The sequence below is a fragment of the Gastrolobium bilobum genome, unplaced genomic scaffold (genome assembly GCF_033153095.1).
Source record: "Gastrolobium bilobum isolate Gb01-03AN ecotype WA unplaced genomic scaffold, APGP_CSIRO_Gbil_v1 utg126878, whole genome shotgun sequence".
NCBI lineage: Eukaryota > Viridiplantae > Streptophyta > Magnoliopsida > Fabales > Fabaceae > Gastrolobium > Gastrolobium bilobum.
The window spans coordinates 1,150-20,538 of record NW_026896169.1 but is presented as its reverse complement, the minus strand read 5'-3'; the positions used below and the strand labels follow the sequence as shown (position 1 = coordinate 20,538).

Below are 19,389 nucleotides of genomic sequence, written 5' to 3'. Positions count from 1 at the left end.
AAGTTATGTTACACCCATGTGACGCGATCTAACGGTGAGATTGACTGGGTGTCACATGGGTGTAACATAACTTGGGTGTCACAATATCCTATCCCATAGTTGTCATGCCTTAACCTCATCTTTGGATTGAGAGGAGAAAATGGAAAAAAGTTTTTAAAGTTTCAAATCTTTTCTCAATTGACTCAAGAGAAGAAAAATAAAGCAACTAAAATAATAGAAATCAAAAATTAAAAAAATTAGCGTCATCTCTTTCTTAATCTTTTCTCTCATTTTCTTCCATGTCATTAAAAATTTATTAGGGCCGTTTGGATGAATTTTTCTCTCTCAAAAAGTTGTCTTTCTTCAGAAAAAAAAAGCATGTATGAAAAAATATGTTTGGACGCCTGCTTTTAAAAAAAGCAAAAGTCATAAAAAAAGTCAAAAATCTATTTATTTTTTTAAACTGAAAATTTTAACTTCTAAAAATAACATAAGTCAAATATTTTTTCAAAAACTAAATATTTTTTAAAAATCTTTTCTTTCTATGTTCTGGCATCTTCTTTTCTTGTCTTGCAGGGGTCTCGTGATGTGATGGCGCTTTTTGGCGCCATTACGTTGCGAGAAAGCTTCGGGGTTCGATTTACTTTCTTGAAGTTTAATATTTGTGTTTGGATGCTTTCCTTGTGGTTTTGCGTTCATTCATGATCAATCTGACTAGAATTCGTTGACTGATCTTTCTCTATTTTGACTGCAGAATTGTGTCTTGCGGCAAAAATCGGATTTTGCACACTGGACGTGATCAACACAAAGATTGGTGTTGCGTTGGTACTTTACTGATAGATGCTATGAGGATGAAAAGGAAAGGAAGTGAGTGTGACGAGTCCTCGAAATTGACTGACATTTTGAGATCCAATCATGGGTCTCCGTCGTCCAATTTTGAGACCCATTATTCGATGGAAGATTGTTCGAGGTTGAAGAAGAGGTGTAGAGAAAATACTAAGATAGACTCAGCTGGTTCCTACAAGAGTAGGGTGGCGGGTTTTGCCACTGCTCCTCCTTGTGGGACATTGTCTCTGATGACCGCGGGAAGAGGCCTAAAGAGGAAGATAGGTTGCATTGACGTGGCTACCCAGATGGGGAGGAAGAACAAGATTGAAGATGATTATGTTACTGGGGTGAGGATCGGGCAAGGAAAGTATGGATCTGTTTCGTTGTGTAGGTCTCTTGTTGGCGGCGCGGAGTATGCGTGTAAGACTCTGAAGAAGGGGGATGAGACTGTTTACAGGGAGGTGGAGATAATGCAGCACTTGTCTGGGCATCCTGGGGTTGTGACTCTGCTGGCAGTGTATGAGGAAGCTGATTGCTCTCATCTGGTGATGGAATTGTGCTCTGGGGGAAGACTTGTCGACCAGATGTTTAGGGAGGGCCCTTGTTCTGAACAGCGGGCTGCTAATATACTTAAGGAAGTGATGTTGGTCATCAAGTATTGTCATGATATGGGAGTTGTGCACAGAGATATCAAGCCTGAGAATATTCTGCTTACTGCTTCGGGGGAAATAAAGCTTGCTGATTTTGGCCTGGCCATGAGAATTTCTAAGGGTAATATGTTAAACCTGTTTGGATGATCTTCTTTTTTTGTTATCCTATGGTATATATATGTGCTAACTTCTATGAATAGAATCCTTACACAACCTTCCTTGTGTAAAATTCCATCCTAGTCATTCTGTTAATAAAAAATGTCTAGGCAAGTTTGAAGAAGTTCATCATGATGAGCTTTCAACTGAATTGTACTTTACTAATGTTACCCTGTACATAGGAGTAAAAATTGGAGAGTTCAAATGGTCATCTCCCTTAAGTTTACTATGTTCAGTATTCAATTAAATTTGCTAGCGGTCTAAGAATAAGAGGTCCTAGAGAAAATGCTTATAATAGTTTGAAGCTAACCATTCATACTCTAAGGTCACTTTGTTTAATTTTTAAGCATTTAAAAATATCAGTAATTCAATTGACATATATATAAATACACACACATAAGTAAAAGATACATACATGCATACATGAGTAATTTATGCATAGCCTCATTGTCTAGAAATTTGCATTGCAGGTCAGAACTTGACGGGTTTGGCTGGGAGCCCTGCATATGTTGCACCAGAAGTGTTGTTGGGTAGATACTCAGAAAAGGCGGAAATATGGAGTGCTGGAGTGCTCCTGCATGCTCTGTTGGTTGGTGTTCTTCCATTTAAAGGGGATTCACAAGAAGCAGTTTTTGAGGCTATTAAGAATTCCAAGCTAGAGTTCCAAACCGGGATGTGGGAATCAATATCTAAACCTGCACGAGATCTTGTTGGGAGAATGCTGACAAGGGATATTTCAGCAAGGATAACAGCTGATGAAGTACTTAGTAAGTTTATGGTAGATTATTAATGTTTTGTAGCGTGCTTTATCTCTCTTCCTCAATGATGAATACACCAAAGACTAGTTGTATTTGGTCTGATTTTTTGTTTTTTAATCTTGAAATAATTAAAATTAGAAATTTCCAAGTTTTGTTGAAAAGTATCTTTGCCTTTCACATGAATTCTTAATAATTAGAAGGATTGCCTTGTTTTGGTTGGGATAACAGTGGTGGGAATCTGTTAATTCTCACATACTTTTGTTAGTTTTTATTATGTGTTCTTCTATGTGGTTGAGGCTCTCTTTTTCTCCCTAATGTTTTTAAACAGGAAATAAAATGACAGTACTTTTAAGTTTTAAGAACTGTTCGATTGTTTGCATGTTAAATTAATATTATGTGGTTCAATTTCAGGACATCCATGGATATCTTTCTACACAGAACATACATTGAAGATCCTGCCCGTTGAATCAAAGTTGAAGCACCAAAATGGAGCTGCTTGCCACAACTTTGTTGCTGCACCTGAACCTAGGTTAAGAAGAAACAGGATGGATGATGGGTTCCTTAATGAGGTTTCAAGCCTTTCTTCATCATCTGAAAGTTGCAATTCAGAATATCATGATGTTTGTGTGTGGATTGATGCACTTGCCAATGCAATTTCACATGTAAGGATATCTGAACCAAAGAGGAGCAAGTTGTGGGCAGTTCCAATTCATCAGCAAGGTTTATATAACATGAGGGCTAACCTCTGTAAAGCATTTTGACCTACTGACAGGTTGACACCCCATAAACCACTATCTCTGCTGCTTTAGCTGGGGTTTTATAGTATACTTTGCCCAACACATTCTACAGTTGGCAAAAGTGGATTACATTTTTTTCCTCTAAATAATGATTACTGAGAAAACTCAGCTAGTTGTACAGAACCTGTGAATATGATATTAGTGTGTCACTGCATGTTTTTGCTCTTGCTGGAGCATGATAAATAGAATGCTATGATTTCACTTCAGTGAAAACTTGACCCTACTCATAGGTTTTTTTGGAAGATTTTAATCTGAAACCATGAGTGCATAAGCGTATGTTATCCCTCCCATAACGCGCTGCATGTGTACTTATTTAGTGTTGGCAATTTGTATTTCAAGACATACTTTTTTGTACAGATGGTAGCGAGGAGTTTGACCTTGAGTCAATTATATATAGCAATGGCGTTTACTTTGAAAATGGAGTTGACAGCTGCTTGCTTATTTTCACTGAAAAAAAAAGGAAAAAAAAGTACAGCTACTTGTGTTAAATATAACTTTCTAATTATTTATCCGCTTCTCAATTCGCTATAACCTTTTTTTCTCCATCCTAACCAAGTTAGTACTCTCAATTTGCCGTTGATTTTAGAGTACATAAAACATCTGGTGTGATTATGCACGTCAAAATTTTGTTCCGGCACACGCTATGCCATTTGTTTGATATGCCCTCGGTTACAATACTATTCTTAAGAAGTAAATTATTTTGAGATGATCAACATTATATTCATTTCGCTAATTACCATTTTCAAATAAAATACTTACATATTCATCATAGTTTAATGAGGCTACTATCCTCCAAAGGTCGCCCAAAACTTTTTACCTCAATAATAATAATAATTTTACAGTTGAATATAATATTTTCAATTATATGTTTTGGATTGAGAGTATGAATCGATGATAGAAATATGAATTATTTAAAATAAATAAAAATATATCGCTAAGCATATTTATTTAAATGGATCAAATGGTCTATTAAGTGTTTATAATTCGGTCTAAGTAGGTTAGGTTTGACCTAGCTAATATATTTAGTAAAATAAAATAGGCTTGGACCTCAAAAAAAACTTGTTTAGAAAACATTTCCTTTTACAAATATTGACCTATACGTCAGTATATCGTATTATTTAATTTAATTCAAATAAAATAAATAATTATTTATATAAATTTAACTAATAAAAATTTATTTTATATATATATATATATATATATATATATATATTAACTTTGATAATTATTAAAGATTCGTAGGCTTAAACATGTTAATATGCCTAGGTCATATATTTTGATTTTTAAATATAGACAAGACCAAACCTATAATGTAGAGTACACCAAATTAATAGGTCAAACCAAGTTCAAAATATTTTATATAAACTTAACGTATTTAGGCCAAAACCTAATCTGACGAGTGGTAGTCTTAATTTCTATTTAAGATAGACTCAGCTGGTTCCTACAAGAGTAGGGTGGCGGGTTTTGCCACTGCTCCTCCTTGTGGGACATTGTCTCTGATGACCGCGGGAAGAGGCCTAAAGAGGAAGATAGGTTGCATTGACGTGGCTACCCAGATGGGGAGGAAGAACAAGATTGAAGATGATTATGTTACTGGGGTGAGGATCGGGCAAGGAAAGTATGGATCTGTTTCGTTGTGTAGGTCTCTTGTTGGCGGCGCGGAGTATGCGTGTAAGACTCTGAAGAAGGGGGATGAGACTGTTTACAGGGAGGTGGAGATAATGCAGCACTTGTCTGGGCATCCTGGGGTTGTGACTCTGCTGGCAGTGTATGAGGAAGCTGATTGCTCTCATCTGGTGATGGAATTGTGCTCTGGGGGAAGACTTGTCGACCAGATGTTTAGGGAGGGCCCTTGTTCTGAACAGCGGGCTGCTAATATACTTAAGGAAGTGATGTTGGTCATCAAGTATTGTCATGATATGGGAGTTGTGCACAGAGATATCAAGCCTGAGAATATTCTGCTTACTGCTTCGGGGGAAATAAAGCTTGCTGATTTTGGCCTGGCCATGAGAATTTCTAAGGGTAATATGTTAAACCTGTTTGGATGATCTTCTTTTTTTGTTATCCTATGGTATATATATGTGCTAACTTCTATGAATAGAATCCTTACACAACCTTCCTTGTGTAAAATTCCATCCTAGTCATTCTGTTAATAAAAAATGTCTAGGCAAGTTTGAAGAAGTTCATCATGATGAGCTTTCAACTGAATTGTACTTTACTAATGTTACCCTGTACATAGGAGTAAAAATTGGAGAGTTCAAATGGTCATCTCCCTTAAGTTTACTATGTTCAGTATTCAATTAAATTTGCTAGCGGTCTAAGAATAAGAGGTCCTAGAGAAAATGCTTATAATAGTTTGAAGCTAACCATTCATACTCTAAGGTCACTTTGTTTAATTTTTAAGCATTTAAAAATATCAGTAATTCAATTGACATATATATAAATACACACACATAAGTAAAAGATACATACATGCATACATGAGTAATTTATGCATAGCCTCATTGTCTAGAAATTTGCATTGCAGGTCAGAACTTGACGGGTTTGGCTGGGAGCCCTGCATATGTTGCACCAGAAGTGTTGTTGGGTAGATACTCAGAAAAGGCGGATATATGGAGTGCTGGAGTGCTCCTGCATGCTCTGTTGGTTGGTGTTCTTCCATTTAAAGGGGATTCACAAGAAGCAGTTTTTGAGGCTATTAAGAATTCCAAGCTAGAGTTCCAAACCGGGATGTGGGAATCAATATCTAAACCTGCACGAGATCTTGTTGGGAGAATGCTGACAAGGGATATTTCAGCAAGGATAACAGCTGATGAAGTACTTAGTAAGTTTATGGTAGATTATTAATGTTTTGTAGCGTGCTTTATCTCTCTTCCTCAATGATGAATACACCAAAGACTAGTTGTATTTGGTCTGATTTTTTGTTTTTTAATCTTGAAATAATTAAAATTAGAAATTTCCAAGTTTTGTTGAAAAGTATCTTTGCCGTTCACATGAATTCTTAATAATTAGAAGGATTGCCTTGTTTTGGTTGGGATAACAGTGGTGGGAATCTGTTAATTCTCACATACTTTTGTTAGTTTTTATTATGTGTTCTTCTATGTGGTTGAGGCTCTCTTTTTCTCCCTAATGTTTTTAAACAGGAAATAAAATGACAGTACTTTTAAGTTTTAAGAACTGTTCGATTGTTTGCATGTTAAATTAATATTATGTGGTTCAATTTCAGGACATCCATGGATATCTTTCTACACAGAACGTACATTGAAGATCCTGCCCGTTGAATCAAAGTTGAAGCACCAAAATGGAGCTGCTTGCCACAACTTTGTTGCTGCACCTGAACCTAGGTTAGGAAGAAACAGGATGGATGATGGGTTCCTTAATGAGGTTTCAAGCCTTTCTTCATCATCTGAAAGTTGCAATTCAGAATATCATGATGTTTGTGTGTGGATTGATGCACTTGCCAATGCAATTTCACATGTAAGGATATCTGAACCAAAGAAGAGCAAGTTGTGGGCAGTTCCAATTCATCAACAAGGTTTATATAACATGAGGGCTAACCTCTGTAAAGCATTTTGACCTACTGACAGGTTGACACCCCATAAACCACTATCTCTGCTGCTTTAGCTGGGGTTTTATAGTATACTTTGCCCAACACATTCTACAGTTGGCAAAAGTGGATTACATTTTTTTCCTCTAAATAATGATTACTGAGAAAACTCAGCTAGTTGTACAGAACCTGTGAATATGATATTAGTGTGTCACTGCATGTTTTTGCTCTTGCTGGAGCATGATAAATAGAATGCTATGATTTCACTTCAGTGAAAACTTGACCTACTCATATGTTTTTTTGGAAGATTTTAATCCGAAACCATGAGTGCATAAGCGTATGTTATCCCTCCCATAACGCTGCATGTGTACTTATTTAGTGTTGGCAATTTGTATTTCAAGACATACTTTTTTGTACAGATGGTAGCGAGGAGTTTGACCTTGAGTCAATTATATATAGCAATGGCGTTTACTTTGAAAATGGAGTTGACAGCTGCTTGCTTATTTTCACTGAAAAAAAAAGGAAAAAAAAGTACTTCTACTTGTGTTTAGAAGAGGCGAATCTTAACTACCAGGGGATAGATTTTGAAAGGCTATAAAATTTAGATTCTTTATCTGTTAAGGTGAGGTTAAGGGGTAATCGAGATAATAGGTAGGAACATATTTAGGAAAAGGGTATAGCTGAAACATTAGATAATTCAATCCAAACCGAAAAAAATTGGATTGGATCGGATCAGATCGGATCGGATTTGAAAACAAATTAAAACCGAATGCATGATTATATGATTAAACCGAAGGGATTGGATCGGATGAATTTTGCTTCCAAAATCAAATAGTGAATCATATGCTCGGAAAAAGAAAGAAAATGTGCATATGCTTTGGAATATTTTTTTAACGAAGGAGGTAATTTATTATTTAGATATCTCATGAGTCATGATGATTAGGATTGGCTCATAAAATGCTAGATTGAAATTAATGTTAAACAAATTTGTTTATTATTAGTTAAAAGAATAGAAAAATATGTAATCATAATAAATTAATTCTAGATTGTAGTAAAAATCATCAAAACATAACCTATCACCAAACTGAATTAATAATTTTTATAAAAATAATCAAAACAATTAGTAATTCATGAAAATTGTGAATTTAAAAAAGTTTAAACCCAAAGTTTCTGGTTAGCTCATTACAAGTTGAGAGAAAAGTAAATTAATATGGATTGAATTTTGGTAACTTAAACCAGATTAATTGATAAGTCATGACTCAATTTAACAACTCCGGTATCGAGGTATAAGTGTTTACCCTCCTTTCGCTTTGAGTCAACTATGTATTGTGGTAAAATAAGAATAAAAATTTCATGGATATATCTTAAACATAATTTACTAATAAAATTGATTCATGAATTTTTGCCCTCATTTTTACTCTCATGGCTCAAAGTATTCCGATCAAATCAAGAAAAAAGAGAGGGATTTAGTGTGTCCTTTTAAAGGACGTAAATATGTCCTTTTAGACGTAAATAGTTTTGTCAATAAAGAGAGGACAAATGATATATTTTAATTAAAATACGAGATAATTCTCTTTTTGTTTTTATTAGAAGAATGGGATGATTCTCTATAATTTAACCTTATATTTGGATTGAGGGGAGACAAGGGAAGAAAGTTTTTAAAGTTTCAAATCTTTTATCAATTGACTGAAGAGAAAAAAAAATAAAGGAACTAAAATAATAGAAATAAAAAATTAAAAAAATTAACGTCATCTTTTTTTTTTAATCTTTTCTCTCATTTTCTTCCATGTCATTAAAAAATTATTAGGGCCTCTTTAGATGGGTTTTTCTCTCTTCAAAAGTTGTTTTACTTCAGGAAAAAAAGCATGTATGGGAGAAATATGTTTGGACGTCTACTTTTAAAAAGAGTAAAAGTCATAAAAAAAAGTTAAAAATCTTTTTTTTTTAAATGAAAATTTTAGCTTCTAAAAATAACATAAGTTAAAACACAAATATTTTTTCAAAAAATAAATATTTTTTAAAAATCTAAATAACATTAACTTTTATAAAAAGTACTTCTAAAATAAATAAAATATAAAAATATTTTTTTTGAAAACTCATCCAAACAATCACTTATTCTCATAGAAGTGAAACAGAGCACTTTTATTATTATTGTGAATTTAAATTGGAATCAAGGAATGGGAACACCCATTTATCAAGTATATATTATTTTATTTTTTAAAAATTCCTGATATGAATTAAGAGAAATCAAATAAAGGAAATTCAAGAAAAAACAAAGTCAGGTATTGGATGAAGGAAATTCCTAAGATAGAAATTAGGGAACAAATTAGGGAGAAAGTCAAGAAGAATATCAGAAATTTGTGTAAGGAAAAAAGTCCAATATGATGACAATATTGAATGGTAATTAACCTGGTATTGACCAATCATAAAGGGGGAATAAATACCAATGATTTTCAGATTTCAAATTTGAATTACCATTTCAAAATCCAAGTTAAAGTTATTCATTAGTATTTTATAACAACTCCTACTTTATACATGTTCAATGTTAATATGATGACAATATTGAATGGTAATTAATATGATGAAAATGAGAAACGTGTGTAAGGAAAAAAGTCCAATTTCGTTAATATGATGACTATTAAATGGTAATTAATCTGATATTGAACAATATAAAGAAGGGAATAAATACCAATAATTTCCAGAATTCAATATTTGGATTACCATTTCGAAATCCAAATTAAAGTTATTCATTAGTTTTTTAAAACAGTTCCTACTTTATACACGTTCAATGCTTTTTCTTATATAATTTGACGATATTCATTTTTTTTTCTTACTAGTTCATTATTTTTCTTACCTAATTTGACCCTGTTGATTTTTTTATTCCATAACATGTAATTTGTTATTCCCATGGGATTGGCGGTATCAGATTGATCAAAGTTAAGAGCAATATTAAAAAAAAACTTTTTATCTTTCTTTCTTTATTTTTTAACTTTTCAAAAATTTTAAAAATAGCAGAGGTGAAGATTAACGACCCGTTTGTTATTCGGTTATCGATTTTTCGGTTCGGTTTTCGCGGTTTGAATCGGTTTGGATCGGTTGATGAACACCCCTAAGCTTAGGCTATTAAAGCCAAAGCCTGTAGGCTTAACATGTCCCATTTAAACCCCTAGTCGTAACTTGTGAAGAACATGAATATAGAGGGACAGAGCAAACTTCACAATTAAAAAGAAAGATGGAACAATCAGCGATAAATGTCTAAAATCATTTAAATGACATTGGATCTACATAAATCATTTAATCAATATTTTAATATTTAAATTTTTTTAAAAATACAAAAAAAACAAAGAATTTATTAATGGGTATCTACAAGAAATTTTCATACTCCATACTTTTGGTACGCAGTTGAGACTGAGTAACACCTATCACCCTCAGACTGACGGACAGACTGAGCAGACCATCCAGACATTCGAGGACATGTTGAGGGCTTGCACTTTGGAGAAGGGTTCAACATGGGATAGGTACCTGCCATTGGTTGAATTTTCGTACAACAACAGTTTCCATGCTAGCCTTGGCATGGCACCCTACGAGGCGTTGTATGGTAAGAGGTGTCGGACTCCTACCTGCTGGTCTGAGGTTGGAGACAAGGAGCTGTTTGGCTTGGACTTTGTCCAAGATACCACCCTGCAGATCAAATTGATCAGGGAAAAGTTGAAGCAGGCGCAGAATCGCCAGAAGAGTTACTACGATGTGCGGTGTAACACCCCGAGTATACCCGGTTTGTTAACATATCATCGTATTAAGCTGCACTTAATTAAAAATGCGGAATATCTTTTTCTTTTCAATTATGACGTTGTTATACTTAGCCAAGTTGATTACTTAATCAATTTCATAAAATATCGCCTGTATGTAAATTGCAAAAAGACATCTAACTGAAATACCTCATAATATAGATAAAGCGAGTATCTATGTCACAGATCTACAACACGTAGTCCGGACAATAATCCTGATACATTAATACAACTCCAACATAAAACAAGACATAATCAAGTCTATGTGGCATGGACAATCCCCATGCTCACTAAATCAACAGCATAACCAACAGAGTCTCAACAGAGAAATCCATAAACTGAAGCTAAAAGCATAAGACAGTAAATAGGATTCAACATCCAATCATAACAGCATATCAACATAAGCAGCATAAACATGTAACATCTATCAGCTAAGCTCTGGCCTCCTGCCACTAGAGGTCTCAACCCCCGCATTACCTGAACCTGAAATAAGCATTCTCCAAACATGGGGTGAGATCTCTAAACCATAAATCTCAGTAAGACAAGGGGTCCTCAAGGATCTTCCACCCCAAGCTCACTTACATGTGCAATATAAGTTCCAAAGGCAGTAATTCAATATAAGTTCCAAAACTCAATGCAGTGCAACAGATATTCATGCCATGTGTGTTTAAACTACTCTACTGGCAAGAGAAATGCAGGAATACGTCTATTACCTACAGATAGTACAAGGAACACCGCTTGCACCTCACCCACAGCCTCACCATATTGTATGTACCACATACTCAGGCTTACCGTATAGGTGGAACACCACATGCATATCATAAAGGCACTAGCATATAACAGCTCAATAGAATTTCCAAAACATCAAAAGCATGTAACACAGCAAGCATATAACCATACCCCCATGGGATATGGTGGAACCACAACATGGCTAAACCGAAGACACAAAAGCTTACCTTGCAAGCTCACTATCCAATGCCAAGAGTCCACACAGCTTAAGTCCAACACACAGCAGATCACAACCTGGCATTTCTAAGTGTGTTAAGCATTACCGAACGTTAGGTTATCATCTTTAGCTCAATACATGCATCAAGGTTAAGCCACACAACCAAAGAACAAGGCTCTAAACCCCACAACCAGAGAAGACAGCCCAAGAAACACCCAAGAGTAGCTCACCAACTCAGAACCCAAACTTCTCACCCAACCCAACACAACCACAAGGTGATCTCAAGGAAGAAACAAGAGAAAATATGATTATTTGGTGGTTTCTCATGAAGAAATGGTGAAGACAAGTCAAGAAAGCACCAAGTCAGCAATGGGAGGCACAAGGGTCATGTAGGAAGGCTGAGTATCATCCTAGGGTTTAGTGCCCTTAGTATATATAGGTGGTTTAACACTTAAACACACAGTATTAACTTTAATTGCTACGCTTAGCATTTTAATCCCAAACTTTGGATTCTTAACCTACTCAATTTTACAAGAATTATCATATTTTTATTTTATTTTTCGGAGCACCTTTCCGGTACGCGCTTTTCATAGCCAGTATCAGTTTCTGGCACCAGTTCTCATTATTTTAACTTGAAACTCGTTTTACAAGTCCTATATATTATTCTAGGAATTATCATGCACTTATTATAATTTTCTGGGATACTTTATCGGTACGCATTTATACCGACTAGCGGAACCGGTATCGGCACTTTTCTTCCGAAAAATGACTTTCAACATTCTTAATCACTTACTATAATTATTAGAGACTCATAATAATTATTAGGGTCAATTATGGAATTATTTCCTAATTCTCATATATAATTAATTAATTTCCTTAATTAACGGTGCAGGTTCTTACATGCGGCATCGTCCACTGGAGTTCAGTGAGGATGAGCACGTGTTTGTGAGACTTTCACCTGTCACCGGTGTTGGTCGGGCACTTGGAGTGAGGAAGCTGAGCCCGAGGTTCATTGGGCCATACCAGATACTTGGTAGAGTAGGACCTGTTGTCCACCGGCTTGCCTTGCCTCCGAACTTGGCCAACATCCACGACGTGTTTCACGTGTCTCAGCTTCGCAAGTATGTAGCGGATCCTTCGCACGTGGTGCAACCGGATGATGTGGAGGTTCGGGAGAACCTAAAGACTCCCGTCGGACCACTCAAGATTCTCGATCGTGGCGAGAAGCAACTGAGGAGCAAGATCATTCCGATGGTCAAAGTGCAGTGGACCGGAAGAACTCCTGAGGAGTGAACTTGGGAGCGAGAGGACGAGCTTCTCCGGCAGTATCCCGACTTCCGAGACAGGTATGTTTCTGATTTTGAGGACAAAATCCTTAAAAATGTGGGGTGAATGTAAGAACCTGCACCGTTAATTAAGGAAAATAATTAATTAAATGTGTGAAATTAGGAAATAATTCCATAATTGACCTTAATAATTATAAGAAAGCTTAAATAAATATAGAAAGTGATTAAGAATGTTGAAAGTCGCTTTTCGGACGAAAAAATGCAGATACCGGTTCTGCTACTCGGTATAATTGCGTACCGATGAAGTATCCCAAAAAATTATAAAAAGTGTGTATATGTCACTAGAATAATATATAAGACTTGTAAAACAAGTTTCAAGTGAAAATAATGAGAACTGGTGCCAGAACTAATACTGGCTATGGAAAAGCGCGTACCGGAAAGGTGCTGCGAAAAATAAAATAAAAATATGATAAATCTTAGAAAAATGAGTAGGTTCAGAATCCTAAGTTTGGGATTAAAATGCTAAGCGTAGCAATTAATGCTAATATTGTGTGCTTAATGACTTAAACCTCTATAAATACATAACTTGGCCCAAAACACTAGGCACCTTGCATTCCTACGTGACTTGTTGGGGTGGCTGATCAGTTTGCTACTGTTCCATTGCTCTCTTCCATTTTTCTTGACCAAAAACTCAACCAACTGATCATTCTCTTGGTTGCTTCTTCACTTAAACACCTTGGGTGAGTGGGAACTATCATGAGGAGTGTGTGGTGAGCTCCATTCTGAGTTGGGGTTGCTGTTTTGGGAGGTTCTTTGGGCTGAGTTCCTTGCTTGGGTTTTAGGAGCCATTTTCCTTGGTTGTGGAAGCTTCAAGGAGCAACCTTTGTGAAGAGAGAACCATTATGGTGTGCCATTTCCGTGCACCTTCTAAGTCAGAACCTTTGAGACAGTTTGGAGAGCTCCAAGAGCCATTGTTGCTCTGTTTTGAGCTTGGGTAAGTGTTACCAATCTTTGATCTTGAGTTTTAATGATTAAAAGAGATGTCTTAGCATGTTTAATGAATTAAACAAGTAACCACCCAGTATATGAACCTAAAGAAGTGTAAAAATGCATGCTTGGACATTGGAATAAGTTAAAAACCCAATCTTTAGAAGGATATCTCGCGAAATTCAGAACTGCATTCTGTCGCGAAATATCCGGATATTGATATCCGGATATGCCCCCGACAAATATCCAGATATTCTGGGTTTTCGAAGAACAGTAGCTGCACTGTTCATACAGAATGATGTTTGGGGTTTGTGGACCCTAGACTGGTTAAGTTGAGCTTCTGTATTGATTAGTTAAGTCAGAATCTAAGTGATTAAGGGCTTGTGGCTTTGTGAGAAGCCTTAAGACATGAAATGTAAAGGAAAGACGTTGTCCTTGCGTCTTATACTTGTTGAGTATGATTTTGATATGATTGTTGGTCCAAAACAGATTGTGATTCTGCTGTGTTTGGGCTTTGAGATTGGTTGGACTCTTGGCTTAGATTGTTAGCTTGCAAGGTAAGCTTTCGTGTCCTCGGTTTAGTCATTGTTGGTTTCACCATGTCCCATGGGGGTATGGTTATATGCATGATGTTGTTTTCATGATATATTGATTTGTTGAAATGCTGTTGAGCTGTCATATGCGAGTGCCTTTATGATATGCATGTGGTGTTCCACCTATACGGTAAGCCTGAGTATGTGGTACATATAAGAGGGTGAGGCTGTGGGTGAGGTGCAAGCGATGTTCCTTGTACTAACTGTAGGTAATAGACGTATTCCTGCATTTCTCTGGCCAGTAGAATAGTTATAACACACATGGCATGAATATCTGTTGCACTGCATTGAGTTTTGGAACTTATATTGTTAAATGCTTTTGAACTGATATTGCACGTGTAAGTGAGCTTGGGGTGGAAGATCCTTGAGGACCCCTTGTCTTACTGAGATTTCTTGTTTAGAGATCTCACCCCACGTTTGGGGACGCTTATTTCAGGTTCAGGTAACTTGGGGGCTGATGCCTCTGGCAGAGGGAGGTCGGAGCTCAGTTGATGATTATTGTTGTTTATATGCTGTCATGTTTGGATGCTGGATATATCTGCTGATGTTATGTTTTTAGCTTACTTTTAGTATGTTGCTGTTGTTGAGACTTCTGTTGGGCTTGTTGTCTTATTTGGGTGAGCATGAGGTTTGTCCATGCCACTTTGATTTCTGTTATGTTTAAGTTATCTGAGTTGTATAAACTATCAGTTAAAGTGGCATGGGGTTTGTCCATGCCACTTTAATTAAAAAATATCACGATTCATGAAGAAGTAATTATAAGGTCTAAACAGTAACTTCAGTCATCATAACCACAACTAACAAATATATATAGATTATAATTTATACATAATCGATACATTATTTTGCCGTGTGAAATTTTCCAAGCTCAATACTGTTAACACAGAACCTAACCTACATAATGCAACATTAATGGTAAAAAATCTTTTTAACCCAAAACTTTAAGGCACTAGGTGATTTATATTAATAATTTTATATCTTTTTAACACTTAATACAGCATAAGCAGAACCAACCTAGATTCCATTCCAGGTGTGTATACTACATAGTTTGCGAAATTGGCATCCTCCATGATTTTGGTTTTTCTGTTTATGTTTACTCACTTCAATTCTTTTTCATTACTGGTTTAATGAATTTTATTCAAGGTTAAAAAAAAAATTAAAATTTGTTCTTTTTCACTTCGGTGTACCGGGTTCTATCATTTTTGTCACTTCAACCTTTGAACTGGAAAGAACAAACCCAAAAATAATATGATTCAACCTCAAACCCGTTTGAATGTAACGGATAATAGTGGAGCCCGAGAATTGATGTGTCTTCGAATTATAGGAGCTAATAATAAACGATATGCTTCTTTTGGTGATATTGTTGTTGCTGTAGTAAAGGAAGCAGTACCAAATACGTCCTTAGAAAGATCAGAAGTGATCGCAGCTGTAATTGTACGTACTTGTAAAGAACTCAAATGTAGTAACGGTATAATAATACACTATGATGATAATGTTGCGGTTGTTATTGACCAAGAGGGAAATCCTAAAGGAACACGAATTTTTTGTGCAATCGCCCGTGAATTGAAATAGTTAAATTTCACTAAAATAGTTTCACTGGCACCCGAAGTATTATAAAAAAATGAGACTATGATAGATAGATATATCTATATTAATATTATTTAATATTTCATAAAAACCCAATAAAAAATGGAATAAGAAAAAACATAGAGAAAAGAGCATGTTGATGATATGGAAAGTCAAGGGCAACCATAATTTTCGTTTATCATGGGTAAGGATATCATTGCTGACATAATAACCTCTGTACGAAATGCTGACATGAATAAAAAAGGAACGATTCAAATACCATTTACTAACATTACCGAAAACACTGTGAAAATACTTTTACGGGAGGGTTTTGTTGAAAACGTCAGAAAACATAGGGAAAGCAACAAATATTTTTTAGTTTTAACTCTACGATATAGAAGAAATAGGAAAGGGTCATATAAAACTATTTTAAATTTAAAACGAAGATCGAGAGACTCGATTAGAAAGAATCGGCGAAGAAATTTTATGTTATATATGGTAATTTTTCTGATATACGAATTATACGAGAACCTTCTATTCGTTTTTTTTAAGGAGGGGGTACAATTTGAAATTCAAAATGGAAAATGTAATAAATAAACATTATTTTCTTTCATTAAATAGATTTGCGATTAAGTAAAGGAATGATAAATATGATAATAAGGGCCTTTGCTCATAAAATTTGTGAAAAATGTCGATTGATCCGCAGGCGGGGACACGTTATAGTAACTTGTTCAAATCCGAGACATAAACAAAGACAAGGATAATATACCAAAGGGGGTTATTCATGTTCAAGCTAGTTTCAACAATACCACTGTGATTGTTACAGATATTCAGGGTCAGGTGATTTCTTGGTCCTCTGCCGGTACTTGTGGATTCAAAGGTACACAGAGGGGAACGCCATTTGCAGCTCAAATCGCAGCAGGAAATGCTATTAGAATGGTAGCGGATCAAGACATGCAATGAGCAGAAGTCATGATAAAAGGTCCCGGTCTCAGAAGAGATGCGACATTAAGAGCTATTCGTAGAAGTGGTATAGTCTTAAATTTTATACGAGATGTAACCCCTATGCCACATAATGGATGTAGATCTCCAAAAAAAAGGTGTGTAAAACTAAAAATAAACATCGAAGAGATTTCAAATTCAAGAGAAATTTTTTTTTTTGAAAGGGTTGATGATAAGAAAATATATTACTATGGTTCGAGAGAAAGTAAGAGTATTTACTCGGACACTATAGTTTTATTATGGACGTTTTATTCTGTCTCCACTTATGAAAGGCCAAGCCGATATAATAGGCATTGCGATGCGAAGAGTTTTGCTCAGAGAAATAGAGGGGACGTGTATCACAAGTGCAAAATCTGAGAAGATACCACATGAATATTCTACCATAGCGGGTATTCAAGAATCAGTACATGATATTTTAAAGAATTTGAAAGAAATTGTATTAAAAAGTCAGCTCTATGGAACTCGGGAGGCGTCTATTTGTTTCAGATATCATTTTACCACCTTCTGTAGAACTCGTTGATAATACACAACATATAGCTAACGTAACAGAACCAATCCATTTGTATATTGGATTAAAAATGATAGGAATCGCGGATATCGTATAAAAACACTAAAAAAATTTCAAGACAAAAGTTATATTATAGATGTTGTTACGATATGATAGATCGATATATCCAATCAGAGATTGGTATGTTAATATATTTTAGGTACCTTTACACACCTTTTTTTAGTCAAGGAGATCAAGCACATCCATTATGTGGCATAGGGGTTACATCTCGTATAAAATTTAAGACTATACCACTTCTACGAATAGCTCTTAATGTCGCATCTCTTCTGAGACCGGGACCTTTTATCATGACTTCTGCTCATTGCATGTCTTGATCCGCTACCATTCTAATAGCATTTCCTGCTGCGATTTGAGCTGCAAATGGCGTTCCCCTCTGTGTACCTTTGAATCCACAAGTACCGGCAGAGGACCAAGAAATCACCTGACCCTGAATATCTGTAACAATCACAGTGGTATTGTTGAAACTAGCTTGAACATGAATAACCCCCTTTGGTATTTTACGAGCATGCTTATGCGAACCAATACGTCCATTTTTACGCGAACCAATTTTTTGTATAGGTTTAGCCATATTTTTTATGATTTCTTATTGAAATTTATACTATTTTTTCTTTAATCTAAATTTATTTTATTTGTGCATCTGGTTTTTAAAAATAAAAGTCCTCTTTTTGTGGAAATATTATCCTTGTCTTTGTTTATGTCTCGGATTTGAACAAGTTACTATAACGTGTCCCCGCCTGCGGATCAATCGACATTTTTCACAAATTTTATGAGCAAAGGCCCTTATTATCATATTTATCATTCCTTTACTTAATCGCAAATCTATTTAATGAAAGAAAATAATGTTTATTTATTACATTTTCCATTTTGAATTTCAAATTGTACCCCCTCCTTAAAAAAAACTAATAGAAGGTTCTCGTATAATTCGTATATCAGAAAAATTACCATATATAACATAAAATTTCTTCGCCGATTCTTTCTAATCGAGTCTCTCGATCTGTCATTATACCCCTAGAAGTAGAAAGAATTACAATCCTCATCCCTCCCAAAATTCTAAGAATTCGTTGATAATTCAAATAGATTCGTAGACTGGGTGTACTGATTCGTTTTAAATTTAAAATAGTTTTATATGACCCTTTCCTATTTCTTCTATATCGTAGAGTTAAAACTAAAAAATATTTGTTGCTTTCCCTATGTTTTCTGACGTTTTCAACAAAACCCTCCCGTAAAAGTATTTTCACAGTGTTTTCGGTAATGTTAGTAAATGGTATTTGAATCGTTCCTTTTTTATTCATGTCAGCATTTCGTACAGAGGTTATTATGTCAGCAATGATATCCTTACCCATGATAAACGAAAATTATGGTTGCCCTTGACTTTCCATATCATCAACATGCTCTTTTCTCTATGTTTTTTCTTATTCCATTTTTTATTGGGTTTTTATGAAATATTAAATAATATTAATATAGATATATCTATCTATCATAGTCTCATTTTTTTATAATACTTCGGGTGCCAGTGAAACTATTTTAGTGAAATTTAACTATTTCAATTCACGGGCGATTGCACAAAAAATTCGTGTTCCTTTAGGATTTCCCTCTTGGTCAATAACAACCGCAACATTATCATCATAGTGTATTATTATACCGTTACTACATTTGAGTTCTTTACAAGTACGTACAATTACAGCTGCGATCACTTCTGATCTTTCTAAGGACGTATTTGGTACTGCTTCCTTTACTACAGCAACAACAATATCACCAAAAGAAGCATATCGTTTATTATTAGCTCCTATAATTCGAAGACACATCAATTCTCGGGCTCCACTATTATCCGTTACATTCAAACGGGTTTGAGGTTGAATCATATTATTTTTGGGTTTGTTCTTTCCAGTTCAAAGGTTGAAGTGACAAAAATGATAGAACCCGGTACACCGAAGTGAA

The 19,389-nt window shown here is 35.2% G+C and overlaps 2 protein-coding genes across 2 annotated transcripts; both read left to right on the top strand.

Moving 5' to 3' along the window:
- The first annotated feature begins 821 nt into the window (after positions 1-821).
- On the top strand, positions 822-3,249 carry LOC133298088 (serine/threonine-protein kinase PEPKR2-like). The gene is made up of 3 exons (XM_061497322.1): positions 822-1,578; positions 2,084-2,380; positions 2,783-3,249. Exons 1-3 carry the CDS (start codon positions 825-827, stop codon positions 3,130-3,132), a joined length of 1,401 nt encoding a protein of 466 aa, XP_061353306.1. The 5' UTR covers positions 822-824; the 3' UTR covers positions 3,133-3,249.
- A 1,418-nt stretch (positions 3,250-4,667) lies between these two features.
- On the top strand, positions 4,668-6,906 carry LOC133298087 (serine/threonine-protein kinase PEPKR2-like). Its single transcript, XM_061497321.1, has 3 exons — positions 4,668-5,190; positions 5,696-5,992; positions 6,395-6,906. Exons 1-3 carry the CDS (start codon positions 4,668-4,670, stop codon positions 6,742-6,744), a joined length of 1,170 nt encoding a protein of 389 aa, XP_061353305.1. The 3' UTR covers positions 6,745-6,906.
- The last annotated feature ends 12,483 nt before the right edge of the window (positions 6,907-19,389 follow it).

Coding starts and splice junctions, on each gene's coding strand:
- LOC133298088 (XM_061497322.1), top strand. CDS start 825: ATGAGGATGAAAAGGAAAGGAAGTGAGTGTGACGAGTCCTCGAAATTG. Junction 1,579..2,083: donor GGCCATGAGAATTTCTAAGG/GTAATATGTTAA, acceptor TTTGCATTGCAG/GTCAGAACTTGACGGGTTTG. Junction 2,381..2,782: donor AACAGCTGATGAAGTACTTA/GTAAGTTTATGG, acceptor GTTCAATTTCAG/GACATCCATGGATATCTTTC.
- LOC133298087 (XM_061497321.1), top strand. CDS start 4,668: ATGACCGCGGGAAGAGGCCTAAAGAGGAAGATAGGTTGCATTGACGTG. Junction 5,191..5,695: donor GGCCATGAGAATTTCTAAGG/GTAATATGTTAA, acceptor TTTGCATTGCAG/GTCAGAACTTGACGGGTTTG. Junction 5,993..6,394: donor AACAGCTGATGAAGTACTTA/GTAAGTTTATGG, acceptor GTTCAATTTCAG/GACATCCATGGATATCTTTC.